General features: G+C 30.2%; 1 protein-coding gene across 4 annotated transcripts in view; it reads left to right on the top strand.

Annotated features, from left to right (window-relative positions):
- LOC126758829 (myb-like protein AA) overlaps window positions 1-8,558 on the top strand; it is a 143,397-nt gene extending 134,839 nt beyond the window's left edge. For all 4 annotated transcript variants that reach the window (XM_050473222.1, XM_050473220.1, XM_050473221.1 and 1 more), the window contains exons 4-5: window positions 3,056-3,220; window positions 6,017-8,558. In XM_050473222.1, the coding sequence (XP_050329179.1) occupies window positions 3,056-3,220; window positions 6,017-6,081 (230 nt within the window). In that variant the 3' untranslated portion in view covers window positions 6,082-8,558. The remainder of the gene's footprint in view (window positions 1-3,055; window positions 3,221-6,016) is intronic.
- The last annotated feature ends 7,150 nt before the right edge of the window (window positions 8,559-15,708 follow it).

Here is a 15,708-nt window from a genome sequence, read left to right as displayed (position 1 = left end):
GTATAGCATATGTGAATTTTTTAACTCCAGATCCTGAAAACTAAATATTTTAATCATCTTATCTGCTAGAATCTCGTAACCACCTTCGCTTTGTTTCACCTTCGTCCTGAAACAGTTGGAATTTCTGCTGGGTATACCCACAACTACAAACGTACATTAATATAATGTAGTCCTGTGCATATTTGCTGCTTAAAATTAGTATTCCGTCAGCGCAATCACATTGAAAAATGCCACTTAGTGTGTCCTGGCCATAGAGACTACACAGCCAACTGCCCACTGCGGGTCAACGGTGTTAAATTGACCGTCCGCGGGCAAAGCGAAAATTCGTGCTGACACCCAACGCGCGCAGCAATAGTGTTACAAGTATATTTATATATACAGATTGTGCTACATACACACTACATATGTACATTGGCACATATTGTTGAATTACTTTGATCACTGGACACGCGCTTTGTGTCGGTCACGCCTACATGCAGTGATACAGACATACCTATGTATATGTATATGTAAGTCTACATATGTATTTACCATACCTATGGGCTTACATATATTAATTCGTAGTGATATCCTGCTGCTTATCCCTTTCTGCGTCCCCTCTGCATCCTACCCTCCCACCTTAATAAACTCAAATGGATGTCAGCAACCAATTAATGTTGTTGTTGCCGCTTAACTACATTGACTCTCGGCTATCCCTCGTGTAACTGCTGTGTCTGTGTATGTACATGTGTCCATATGTATGCGTATTTGTTGCCGCATAGTTGCTGTTGCTTGGTGTGCAGGCGCCGCAGTGCAGCCAACGGCTCTGTTGTGCGAATTGGAGCGACTGATATTCGCCAACTGTTGTTGTTGTTGTTGTTGTGCGTAGAGACTATTTAATATTCATTTGTCGTTTGCTAATGAAGGCGCTGCATTTGTCGCTAACTTATCCTGATTTATTTACCACTAGCAAACAGCCGAACTCACGTACGCGCACGCATTGCTGTGTGCGTAACAGCACAGCAGCAGAGGCAGCAACATTTTGCCTTTGCCGTCGCCTTCGCGTAGTGGTTGGCAACAACAATGAATAGTTACAATACAATACATGTAACATTTACAATATAACAGTGGATTGTGTGCAGTCGGTCGGTCGGTCTGACATCCTTTTATCACTTTCAAAGAACCCAGTCTGCACTGTGGTAAAGTTTCGGACTTATCCTGGACGGGGTTAAAGTTAGTTTTCCATACAAGAACTTGAGCTTGATCGGTCAATTTATATGACATATGACAGTTATATGCTATAGTTGTCCGATATTTTTGCTCCGACAAATGAGCAGCTTCTTAGAATGAAAATGACGTGTGCCAAATTTCAGATTGATATCTCAAAAACTGAGAGACTAGTTCGCATATATAAGGATAGACAGATGGGCATGGCTGAATCCACTAAGCTCGTCCCATCATTCTGGCAAACTGAAAAACGGGGTTTTCAATAGGGACGCTACAGAAGTAGACCGATAGGAACAGCAAACGACGCCATGTTTTTACCCGCTCTTTTAACATTTCTCTACAGTAAGGTTTGCTATTTCATCATGGAAAGATATACGATCCAACAACGAGTCGAAATCATTCAAATTTTCTACCGGAATTTGGAATCAGTGGCCTCAAATTTAAGAACGCTACGTCCAATTTGTGGTCGTCATAATCGTTCTGTCAGATCAACAACTGAGCGTCTAGTGGAAAAAATTTGAATCCACAGACACAGTACAAAATGAAAAAACAAAGAAGTGCCCGTAAGGTACGTACTCCATGAGTCACCATTGCGTCCCGAAAAAATTACGATTTGGTGCAGTTTATGGGCCGGCGGCGTCATTGGCCGTACTTCTTCCGTAATTATGAAGACCAGCACGTTACTGTGAAGAGGAATCGCTACCGCTCAATGATAACCGAACTGATGATAAAGGTTGGACAATATGTGGTTCCAACAGGACGGCGCCACAAGCCTCACAGCGAATGTCACTATCGATTTAATAAAACCCAAGTTTGGTAAACGTGTGATCTCAAGAAATAGGACAGTCAATTGGCCGCCTCGGTCGTACAATTTGGCGACTTTACACTATATCCTGTGGGGCTACGTCAAGTCTATGGTCTATGCCAAAAAGGAAGCGACGATTGATGAACTTCGTACGGATATCGAACGTGAAATTGCTGCAGTATCGGCCGATTTATGCTTGAAAACCGTCAAAAATTGGGTACAGCGTCTGGACTTCTGCAAGCGGGCCCGTTGTGGCCATGCAAAAGAAATCCACATCCCAAACCGTTTTTGTTTTATTAAAAAAAAAAACTTTGTATCGCTCTTGCTGAAAAACCCTATACATATAAAATGTATTTAACGAATAACAGCGTTTGGGCTGATCATAAGGCCTCTAGATACACCCGAATGTGACTGTATGGCTATGCGGTTGTGTGACCATGTAGCTCCATTTCTGCCCGCATCATAATCAAAATAGTAAAATTTCGTGCAACCATGTGACTCATAGTCAACAACAACAACAATAAAGCGATAATGAAGGTCCAATAATGCGCGCACGGTCCCTGCAAAGTTCTGCATGCACATAGGAATGTAATGCACTCCATAATCGAACAATGCACTTGCGGAAAGTGAGTCCCACAGCATAAAAGCGACCATATATATGTATGTGTATGTATGTGATTAGTGCGAGGTGTGTGTGTGAAGAGGAAGTGCGGCCGAGGCGTGGGTTCTTTGTTGACGGCGTCAAAGCCCTGCCCTGTGCGTGAGTCAGTGTGGCTGGAGCTGCGTTGTTGTTGCATGTGTTGCGTTGCATTTTGTTGTTATCTGTATTATATTAAACCAACAACAACTACAAACTTCGAAATGCGAAATTTAAACAAATTAAGTCAAATATTTATCATAGTTTAGTGTATTTGCTCGAAAATGAATTCGGAGAATGTAACACCTAACACACACACACACGCACCACATACCAAAAGTGCGGGTATCTACTATTTGGTCATAATAATTCTAATTTTGTTGTTACACTTGTTTCTGTATTTGCAGATTGGGAGCGTGAAGCCGTCTCCAAGGCCGAAATATTACGTCTCATATATCAAGGTAGATTTCTACATTGCAATGTAACTTTAGGCGCACTGGGACTTCCGCTGGGCAAAACGACTGTTATGCATTTAGTGCCGCGTGATAATTTGCCAGAACCCAATTCGCAAGGTAAGTGATAATAATGCCAACAAAAATAAATATATATTACGGTTATTTAGGAAAGTTATAGTAGAGAAGTGTGTTATTAGAAAGAATGGTCGTATACGAGCTTATTGAGTATTATTGTAGCCAATTACATCAAATGTATGTCAGAATGAACCCCAACATATTCAGAATTCGAGTTAAAGTCTATAATATTTACAAAAATTGAGTTCATGTTAATATTGTACTCAGAGACGTATAATAAGATTTTCGAAAAATTATCTGTATTTTATATTTGAGTAACTTTGATAACTTTTCATCGATAATTTCCTCAGACTGCTTTTAATTGAGAAGTTTAAGGTTAAAGTCATATTATGGCTGAAAACTCATATATTTTTAACTTTCATGATGATCATGGTATCTTGACTTTTTCAGTACCTAGTTGAGAGACTCCAAACAATCTATAAATGATCGATAAAGAAAAGATTTTTAGAACATAGTGCTAAAATGCCATAAGTAAATTTTTAGCTAGAAATTTTTTCAGAATGTTAAGTTTCACAAATCCTCAACTTGTTTTGGCAACGGCAGCTCTTTCGGTCTCTATTGGAGAAGCAAAGAATTGTAAACAAAAATAGGGTATTTTTGTATGAGATAAAATTTCAGCTTAAGAGAAATACATATACTTCTCAACTTATGCTCAAAAGTGAATCTTCAATTGATCACAAGTATTGTTATTTCACTTTGAGAAGTAAATTGGTGGTGCCACGTATTCTTATAATGAAAACCAATTTTAGATCGAATTAAACTAATTTTCGAAACACTTTTCCACTACAAGTGTTGTTTTTTCATTGCTATTTACGAAATAATTGTAAACTCGTTATGTTCTTAATCGGAAGCGAACGGTCCTTGCTGTGTAAGTGTTCGAAACATCAAGAGACATCCTATATTTGTACGGAGTGCAGTTTTCTGGTACGCCTTAAGATTCTTCGGCTTCGTTTCACTACATCCAATGGACCATATCGGCGCGATGTAGCTTAAGACCAACCGACCGATTGCCATTTATGTTGCGGAAGCCATTCTGGTGGTCTGCTAGACTCCGTCGCCTTTTTTTGGCGGGTTTACCAGGTATCAGTAGTGGGATCACTCATCCGACTTTCCAGAAATCGGATATTTGAAGAGTAATCAGCGACAAGTTGAGAACCTAGGTTAGGAAGCTTACTGCTGTCGAGCGTATGTGCTTTAGCATCAGCATTTTTATTCCTTCTGGGTCAATGGACTAGGAAGATTTAGCATTGTTAATTACACTCCGAATAAAGAAAAGTAAAATAAAGTCAGAGACTGTACTTGGTATTTTGCGCAACCGTCGGGTAACACATCCTTCCGCCTTGTCTATAGAAGGGTACAGCGTGAACTACCGTCTAAAATAGCTCACGGGCTTCTTCGGATTCGAAAAAGTATGGACCTCGAAATTAGTTTAAATCCGGTCATCATGTCTCTTTCAGACTTCAGGTGCTCTACCCATTTTGTTCGCTGATGCTGATTTACCATTTGCCGAATCTCCAAATTGAGATCCCTTATTTGGGATCGTTATGGCGTAAGGTATGCGCTCCTTATCTAAAACTGCTAATTCGGCTGGGAAACAGGTACGATTCCCAAAACAGCCTGTTTATGCAAGTTGTTCCTACAATAGCACCAATTCTAATCCAACCCATGTATCAGGACGATTTCAGAAAACATATGATTATTATACTTCTATGAATTAAAAATAGGACGACCTTGTTCATAATTTTAAAATTCTTAATTTATCCTTCAAAATTTATGGTTTGAGCCTAAACCGCCTTGTCCCCAACAGTTGTTAAAGTCAAAACCTTCAATGCTTGTAGCGACGCACGTTTAATGTCTTCAATTGACTCAAAACGGTTTCGCCGAAGCGGTCGTTTGAGTTTGCTGAAAAGCGAGAAGTCACATGGAGCTAAATCAAGCGAACACGGTGGTTGCGGCATGATATGGATTGAAATTTTGGCGAAAAACTCATGAAGAATTAATGCAGTATGCGACGGTGAGTTGTCGGCCCATAATTCCGGTCTCTTTTCACGAATTGCTTCGCGCAAACGGTGCATAGCAATTAAATAGTATTCCTTGTTGACAATTTGACCAGTCGGAAGGTATTCGCAGTGCACTAGACCTCAATAATCGAAGAAAACTGTCAACATAATCGTGATTTTTAACGAATGATCGTCTGCTTCCGGTTCGTAAGCATAGAACTAAGACTTGTCGCCAGTTGTTGCTCATCAGTTGATGCTGATGCCGTCCTGGACGTGATTCGTCGTCAACACGTTCTCTACCATCTTTGAGTAATTGGTATCAATCAAAAACACTTGCTAGGGACAATTATCACCGAAGGTCTTTTTCAATATTCTGATTTTTTCGGCACCAAAAATCTGATTCCACACACAAAATTTAATGGAACGAAAAAATCGCCGAATGCACCTTATGTACTTCAGACAGACCTGCGTTTACTAAATACCAATGATTATTTTGATGTGACATTTGGCACAGATGTCAGCAACGGTAATACCAACCTAGAAAAAAATATTTCGGCGAATGGGTTTTCGCACGAAATTTAAATTAAAAAGTCTTACTATTACAGTCGTATAATTTTTCCCAATATGAGTAATAAATTTTTGGATGTTTCTTAAATTTATATAAATTTTTTATATAACAATTTTTAATATAATTACTTAAAATAAAATGTAAAATAGTACTTTCACACTGACAATCGAAAAACTTTTATTTCTCTCTATCCTCCGAAAATATGTACAGATCAAAGGCAGAAAAGTAAAGGCGGTTCCAGTAGATGCTGTTCAACGACATGCTGTATTTTGTAACTAAATTAGCTCATAGTAAATAAATTAATTTAAATATATATATATTATAATAATTATAATACATACATACATACAAAAATACAAAAAAAAAACAGAAACGGAGGAAAAATATATTTTCTAATAAATGAAATAAATATAACACAAATAACCGAGCATAGTTTTAAAATCAAAACTAAATAATAAACTTAACTAAAATAAAATTGATATAAAAGCGAAGACGTGAATTTAGTGGACAGTTTCCAAATGTGAAGCTTGTGCAAACGAGAAACGTAGCTGGCAAATTTTTAAAACAATAGTGAAAATTAATAAAAAAAAAATTACTTATATATGTATATCTAAAATTTACTGAGAAAACTGAAAAATCGCAGCACGACTCAAAAATAAAAATGAAAACCAAAAGATAATAATTAAAAAAAAAGAAAAGCAACAACAAATTATAAGCAACAGTTATGTAAGTGGGTAGATACGAGTAAGTGTAGGATGCTAAGGGAACTTAGAGGTTTACAGTTGCCGACCGGTGAACTCTTCGTGCAGAACGGTTATAATATTTATATGATAACACAATATTATATACTAACTTGTAATATTTAAACACTTCTATTTATGTATGTATGACATGTAATTGTAGATATAATATTTATGTTAATAAAAGTAGTGAATTACAAAGAGAGCCGAGAGCCGAGAGCAGAGTTTAAGATATGCGATGAAGAAGAAGGCGCAAGCTGTTTTAAAATAACAAAATGTAACGGGGTTATGGCAAACGGTGAATGCAAATTTACAAATGTATAAATGCTAACTGCTGAATAACGGTGTTGTGTGACAGTCGAAGAAGTGGAAAGTAGGCGGAAAAGAGAGCTAGGCGGGGAGGGGAGGGGAGTAAAGGTGGCGTGTCGAGGTGAAATTGAATTTAGACATTGCGTTATTCCTTCCATTTTCATTGAGTTGTTATTGTAAAGTGTTTGCTAGCTAAATTTTACTTTAAATTTACATTTAAAATATATAAATATATATATCTACGATTTACCGTTACAATCGAGCTGTATGTGATTGATGATTGTTTGATTGATTGTCTGCTTTATAAATGCTATGCCGCTGCGAAACAAAAGCGTGAGATGCAAATTTTAAAATAAAAGGAAAAATAACAAAAAAAAAAAAATAAATAAATAAAAACGGAAACACAACAGCGGTCAATAGTGAATGCGAAAAGGGATTATAGAAAATGCAGAATATGTAATAAAAGGCAAATGAGAAGCATGAAAACCGTTATGTATGTATTTAGTATAGAATTTGCGCTGGCAACTGTTTTGTGTAGCTGATTTATATAAATATATATTATATGTATGTATGTAATTAAAAGTGTTATTTGTAAATTCTGTTAAGTCGACGTTTTTTTTCGGATGCAAAAACAAAGAAAAAAGTGAAACAAAAAAGTAACACTAAAGCAATTCTCGCAGCATGTCTTTCACATATACACATATGTACATACATACATGCAAAAACATGCACATGGTTGGGTGCTCATATGTATGTGTGTCATATGCAAAGAAATTATTAAACAAATTAAAATATTACAAACAAAAAACAAAAAATAATTTAGAAATACAAAGCATACTAGCCACGGGTAATAAAATGCAGCCGCGTCAAACAAAAATAAAACGTAATATACCAAAAAAAATATGGCACTCACACACATACACACAATGAAAAATTTACAATATGATGCATAAAACACAAAAATGCTCTATATACATACATATGTATGTATTTTGCATTACAAAAAATCAGGAACTTACCAAACAGCAAAATAAAAGCGTAAAACAAAAACAATAAAATAAAAGGCATAATTAAAAACATTAAAACAAAATGCATAATTAAAAACAATTGAACAAAATTATATATATTATATTACAAATCAAATAAACAATAGTCAAAAATGCTAATTTAGTGTTCATTGCCGTGTTTATAGTTACCAACATCAAAATAATTTTTATGAAAAACAAAACAAGCATAAAAGATTGCATACAAACAGAAAAACTAACAGTTATGTGGAAAACTTATAAAAAAAATATTTGTAAAAATGTTATTATTAATTTAAAAAATATTTTTTGTTCAATTAATTTCGCCCAATTCATAACCTTAAAATAACAAAAAGAAAAGCTTTTGTTTTAACAAATTCTATAAGTTGCTTCTATCCGAATACTTTACCAAAAAAAGTTGAAAGGCTACATCTTTGAGGGTTTGCTTGCCCATTAGTATTTTGCTGAATATTAAGGGCTTACATAAGTTTACTGGATTCAAAAAATCGATTTTTTTCATTGTCTTATTAAATTCTACAACACCTCTAGAATATTGTGTTGTTTTCTAGTTGATCCGAGTAATAGTTTCGGAGATACAGCCTTGAGAACTTGTGCGCTCAAGGCTAGTTAGGCTAAGCGCGCCGTCTTTAAGACACACTTCTTTGAGATACAATTCTTAAAGTCTTGAACGAAGGAATTTTTTCGATCACAGCTATTTGGAAAAAAAAAATTCCCGAAATGGGAAACATGTCTGCCAAAAATCCAAATTTTCAATTTTTTCCCTTCATCCAAGTTCTAAGATAATGTTTTAACTAAATAAAACACGTATTTTTTTACTTTAAATGATCTTGTAAGAAGTTTTCCTGCCAACGCAGGCACATATTTTTTCCTAGGGGTCACCGGAAATGGCGTCGCAATGGCCAAGTTTCAAAAAAATACTTTATTTTTTTCAAAAAATTTCAGTAGAACCAATAAAAAATTCTAATAAAATATTTCATTTTTTATTTGCAAAAAAAAAAATTGAAAAATGCTGTTTTTACCCGAGGAAACCTATGTAAACCTTAACTTTTTTTCCTACTTATATCGATAGCTATCTATAGGCTTTAATTTTCGAGCTTGAAATTATCCATCAAAATCAAAAGTATCATAAAAGTCATTTCAATCTCGACGAAAATTTCCTAACCCCAAAATAATTCTCATTGTAGTAGTTGTCTACTCCAATAAAGAAGAAGAAGTGGTTATTTCAACAAATACATATATATGCATATTAGGGTACAACAACAAAAAATTTATGTATTTATTAAAACCTATCTCCGAAAATGTCTCTATTTGATGTAAAAAAGACCAGTATCGCTCAGCTCTAACGGATCGGGTTTAGTTTCTGATATAATTAGCTTAGGAAAGATAACGCAAGTTTTTAAAAAGGTTTTTATATTCTAAAAATTGAGTCTTTGAGCATTCATAAAGTCTATGGCACAATATGATTATATTTACCGGAAGCGAAGGAGCCACTTAAAAATTACTAAATTCGAAAATTTGAGGAGGGAATTTTGTACATGAAATAAGAACAACTGAGATGGTGGGAATCAAAAACAAAATTATAAGAAAAATTGGAACACCCTAATATATATTGAAACGTGTAATTTCTCTAAAATATATATTGAAATTTCCTCAAACGCTGAAAAGGTCTACAAAGTTTCGCCTCTCGCTCTTTAATTATTCAGAAAACCGTTAAAAAAGTTTCTAAGGCAACAAGTATTATAAAAAAAATATTTTTGAAAGACGCTTACGATCCAAAATTGTCCCTTGAATATTTTCTAACATTTTCTGTTAATGAAACCTGAAAGCAACCTTTCCTGAAAATACCTAATACCGTTTCACCTACTCTTACAACGGAATAAGGAGTCAATAGACCTCAGATCACGGTGCAATCCTCATCTATTTATCTTATAACGGGATATTTAGATATGAACTTTGAGCACCCTTTTCGATTTTTAGTCCGTCATTGGGTCCAGTCTAAGAAATATCTTTGCATAATTCTGAAGAAAGTATTATTTCCGAATATTTATCGATGGTTTCGCGGGCAATATAGTGCGATATCTTACTGAAACTAAAATAAATGATAGCCTTAAACCATATTCTTAATAATCTTCCGATTACTTGCTAATTTCAATTAATTTTTCGTAATTTAACTTTTTGAGAGAAATTCTTACAAACCTCCATTAATATTGTTATTGCCGAAAAAGCTGAGCGAAAAATGTGAATCGAATTGCAAACAGCTGTTCGAAAGTACTCAGTAGAATTTAACTGAGAGAGCACAATTCTTGAGCATAAATAAATTCGACATTCTTTCTTCCTTTTAAATTGTTTTCATGAAGTATTCTCTTCTTATACAGGCTTATCACAGTCTCGAACGAAAAATCATCTATATACTTATTCTCAATTCTAATTTTTACGGCATAAAAATACCGTTTTCGTTAATATTCTCAAAAATAAGCAATTTCCTCTTACTGTTTTTAAGTCTAACGGTGTAAATTAGTATCGAAAAAATGTAAAGAAATCAAACTCCGCGCTCGAAAAATTATAAAAAAAACCCAAAGCTTTCACACCAAAATTTATTTACATATTTTTTCAATTATTTCAATCTCACGCTCTCGCTCCGTGCGGAAGTTCAAGCACCCCCTTTTTCTCAACTTTTATATTACTGCATACAAACTTACATGGGATTTTTATTCGAAATTACTCGGTCGCAACTCCAACCTCTGACTGATTAGTTTAATTGCTGTATATTATATGATATCCCAAGCTTTGACTCGTTTCTTATATATTTATGTATGTATGTATTTTTGTTTTGTTTTACCATAAGATATATACTTAATTTAAAGTTCATTGCCAAGTAATTTATGTACATGCAAACTCGTTCATTTGCATGTACATTTGTTTGTATGCATTTTTGTTAAATTGTAAGATAATTATTATTTTTAACGTCGTTTTCTTCATTTTTGTCCCATTTCCTATTTTATGTATGTATGTAAATTTTTAAATGTGTAGCAAGTAGTAAATCTGTTAAAATATGTAAAATTTTATTATATGGAAAAAATGGCAAACTTATTGACTAAATAAATAAATATGTAAATCAAAATTGTAAAATATATTAAATTTAATGAAAAAATATAAAAATAATTGTTTTTGTTTAATTTGTGGTATTTTCGATTAGAAACATTATTAACTTTTTTATATAATATTTTTATTTAAACATGTATTTAGTTTATTTTTATTAGAAAAATTTCTGAATTTTTTTATTATTATTTATCTATTTTTATTATTATCTATCTATTTTTCAGTTATTGTTTTTTTTAATATTTTTATTTTAACATTTATTTTGTTTTTTATTTAATTTCTATTAGAAAATATTAATAATTTTTTTGTTTTTATTTTTTTACGCTATTTTGTAATTTGTAACATTTAATTAAATTTTTTTAATTGTATTTTTTTAATTGTATTTTTTATTATTTGATGATAAAATTGTTTTTGTTTAATTTCTAATATTTTCCTTTAGAAAAATTTAGTAAAATTGTTTTTTATAGTAATTATATTTTTATTTAAACATTTATATTGTTTTTTTTTTATTTTAAATTAGAAAAATTTATTAATTTTATTTTTCTTTCGACTTTTTTTTATTTTTTAATATTTTTATTTGAAATTTTTTTTGGTTGTATGTTTTTATTATTTTATGGTAAAACAGTTTTTGCTTAATTTCTAATCTTTTCTTTTAGAAAAATTTAGTAATTTTTTTTAATATTAATTATATTTTTATTTAAACATTTATTTTTTTTTATTTACTTTCTATAAAAAAAGGTTTTAATTCTATTTTTCTTTCCACTTTTTTTAGTTTTTAATATTTTATTTTGATTGTATGTTTTTATTATTTTATGGTAAACTTGTTTTTGTTTTATTTCTGATATTTTATATTAGAAAATATATTAGAAAAGTTGTTTATTTTTTATGTTTTTGTATTAATTATTTTTTCAATTTTTTTGTTTAAGAATTTTGTTTTTTATATTTAACTATTAGAAAAATGTTTTAATTTTTTATTTTTTCGATTATTTTTCAATATTTTAATTTTAACATTTTTTTTAACTCTTTATATAGTTTATATATTTTTTTGAGTTGTTTTTATATAAGAGTTTTATTAAGTATTTCATGGCCGATTTTAAGTGCAAAATATATTTTTATTTATTTATTAATTTTTTTTAATCTTATAATAATATTTCTTTTTATTTTTTTCTCACATTTTTTTATTGGTTTCATTTTTTTGTTATTTTTTTAATTAATTTTTTGTTAAATATACCATTATTAATTTAATAATTGTTAAATATTTAATTTTCCAAAATTTTTATTTAAATAATTTTATATGATGGTTTCTTTTTTTTTTTATTTGTTATTGATTTTTTGTTAAATATTCTAATGATTTTTGTTTCTTGAGAGATTTTTAAATATATAATGTATTTTTCTATAGTAAATTTATTATTTTTGATTTTTGGTCCATGAGACTGGATTATTTTTTATTAGTTTAAAATATTTTGTTATTCTTTGTTATGTAAAATTAATATTTTTTTTAACATTTCAAAGTTTATGCCCTTTAGATAAATTCAAAAAATATATCCTCGGATTTTGATAGAGGGACATATTTATGTATCTTTATTTTATTTTATGAAAACTATGTATTTTGAGTTTATGTATTTTATAATGTGACTTTATTAATTTGTTTTAAAAATTCATATTATTTATTTTTAAATTCTTTAAAACAAAAAATTTAATTAAATTATTTAATTTTTAATTTTTTTAAATTTATTTTTTTTTAATTAAATAATTTTTAAAATAATTGTTTTAATTAAATAATTAAATTAATTAAAAAAATTGTAAAATTTAATTTATAAAAAAATATTTTTTTAATTTAAAAATTAATTAAGTAAATTATATTTTATTTTAAAATTTAATTAAATAAATTAATTTTTTTAAGTTATAATTTATTATTTCTCTATATTTTCTAAACGCAATGCTAAGTATTAATGAAAAAAATATATTAAAAATTGTGAGATTCTTATGCTTATAGGTGTATTAGTATGTTAGTAAGAAAATGATATTAAAAATTAAATATTTAAATATACTAAGAAATGGTTTTTACCGAGTTGTTAAATGTATTTCGAATTTAATGATTTTTTGATTTCCTATGAACTATGAAAAATATTTATGTAAATTCACAAAAAAAAAAATAATATTACAAAAACAAAAAACAAAAACAAATAAAAATGCAAACAAGGTTTATGTAGATGTTTACTAGAACGTTTAAGTATTCCGATCTAAAGAAGCCGTGGGTGCTAACACAGAAGCGAGCTAGCACCTTAGTGGAGAATAGTAGGTAAATATATACATATACTTATATATATGTATATATAAATATATAGTATAGTACATAATATACGAGTATATAAATACTTATGTTATAATTTAATTAAAGCAACTATGATGATAATAAATACATATGCACATGCATATATATATAGTATATGGTATATGATATATATAAGTGAATATCTAGAGTGATGAAACTGTGTTTGTAATATTTCTTTTCAATACAACTGATTTGGCAACATTGTACGCAAAGTACATGGAAATAAGGTTTACTTAGCGTAGTTTTTTTCTTCCCCTTCTAATAAAATGATTAAGTATTAAATTATTACAAAAAAAGAGAGAAATAAATGCAAAAAAACAGAACAGACAAAAGCCACAACAAAAAAGAAAAGAACACAAAAAAAAACTCGAGCAAAGTGTGTAAACTTACGCAAAGCAACATGTAAATGTCACTTAATTTAATGAATACGATTAAATTAATTGAAGAAACAATAAACGTGATCATAAGCATAGAATAAATTAAACTTAAATACAAAATCAATAAATGCAAGCATTGTTTTATTTGGCATTTTTACCTTGAGATCAAATTTGACCCGGACTGACGAAAACTCGAAACGAATTCTTATATTCGTGTGAAGTTTTATTTCGAGAAGTCAATTAGTGAGTATTTGATAGCTGTTTATTGACGAGGTGAAAGATTTGTCTGGCGATTTTTATAGTATATTGGGTCAATGGACTCTCACTTTCAAAATCAGAAAAAAAGGGCACAGGGAACCAAATCTAGCGATTTCGATGGCTCGTTTCGCGTTTTTCAAATTGGCGAAAGCTTTTGAGCTGTCACTATGTCATATGAGTGTAAGGCTTTGAGCTTTAGCGCATAATAACGGAAAGTTTAAAAAACGGATGAAAGTCCCTTAAGTTCTTAAAGTTCAGGTCAAATACATACATACATACAGATATATTGGAGCTGTGAAAGTTCAAGTATTTGTCTAACCTAAACTCAATTGCATACTGAACCACCCAAAAATTATGAAAAAAGCTTTAAATTCACAAAAAATTATCGAATAGAATCTGGAAAAAGTTTTCAAATAATGTTAAGGCCAAAATATTTTTCTAACAAACATTTTTTAATTTGTGGTTCAAATTGAATCTGAAGAGGTTGTAACTCTATCTTAAGGGGTTACATGGGTTTCCTCATGTAAAAACAGCCCTTTTCAACAATTTTTTCTCATATAAAAACTGAAATATTTTATTATAATTTTTTATGTTAATATTGGAACATGTAACAACTCCTCTAAAACATTATTATATCAATATAAAATAAAGAGCTACATATGTATGTACATACATACATTTATCCGATTGCGCCTTAAAAAGGTGGCAACCCTACTCAAACCATTTTCAATTCTAGACTTTCTAAAAAATTCTATATATTTTTAATTTAAAAAAAATTTCTAATTTTATTGATTTTTCTAATAGGTGGCAACCTTCTTCAAAAATATTTTCATCTCTGAGCTTTCTCAAGTCTTTTCTTTATATATTTTTATATTAACATAACTTACACATTTTATTTTTTTGATTTTTTGTATAGGTGGCAACCATCTACAAAAATATTTTAAACTTTAAGCTTTATAAAAATTTTCTCTTTATACTTATATACATTATTTATTTATTTTACACATTTTATTTTATGAATTTTGGCAACGTTCTACAAAAATATTTTCCACTTCAAGCTATCTAAAATATTCTCATTTTGATAGCGCATCATATTTTATTGATCTTTTAAATAGATGGCAACTTTTTAAAAAATATTTTCAATCAGCTTTCTTAAGTCTTTCCCTTTTAAAATACTTTGCCTGAAATATTTTTTGTTGATTTTTTTATAGGTGGCAACTTTCTTAAATTTTTTTTCAACTTTAAGCTACCTAAATATTTTCAATTTGATAGCGTATTACAGTTTTTCTTATTCCATGTACATATGGTAATTTAAAACAGGTGGCAACTCTCTTATACGCCTTTTTTCGAATATTTTATATATTTGAAGCATATTAAAGTTGAAAAAAAATGAAGAAAGTTGCCACCTTTACAAAAAAATTAATAAAATAAAAAAAAATCTAAAAAACTTAAGTTATCTAAAATATTTTCAATTTCATAGCGTATTACATTTTTCTTCTTTCATATACACTTAGTGAATTAAAACAGGTGGCAACTCTCTTATTGAATTTTTTTTTTCGAATATTATAAAAATATTTAAAATATATTAATTTTTTTAAACATAAATATATATATTTTTTAATCTTTGGAACCACATATTTGTCCTTCTGTTCAGATTTTTCATAGCCTTTCGAACAGCAGTATAAAAAACATACATACATACAAGTGAAGCTAATAAAAGCGTATTAAAATTAGACAGTTA

This window comes from Bactrocera neohumeralis, chromosome 5 (assembly GCF_024586455.1).
Source record: "Bactrocera neohumeralis isolate Rockhampton chromosome 5, APGP_CSIRO_Bneo_wtdbg2-racon-allhic-juicebox.fasta_v2, whole genome shotgun sequence".
In the NCBI taxonomy this organism is placed as follows: domain Eukaryota; kingdom Metazoa; phylum Arthropoda; class Insecta; order Diptera; family Tephritidae; genus Bactrocera; species Bactrocera neohumeralis.
The sequence above is the reverse complement of the archived record's forward strand: the minus strand, read 5'-3'. Positions and strand labels throughout refer to the sequence as shown.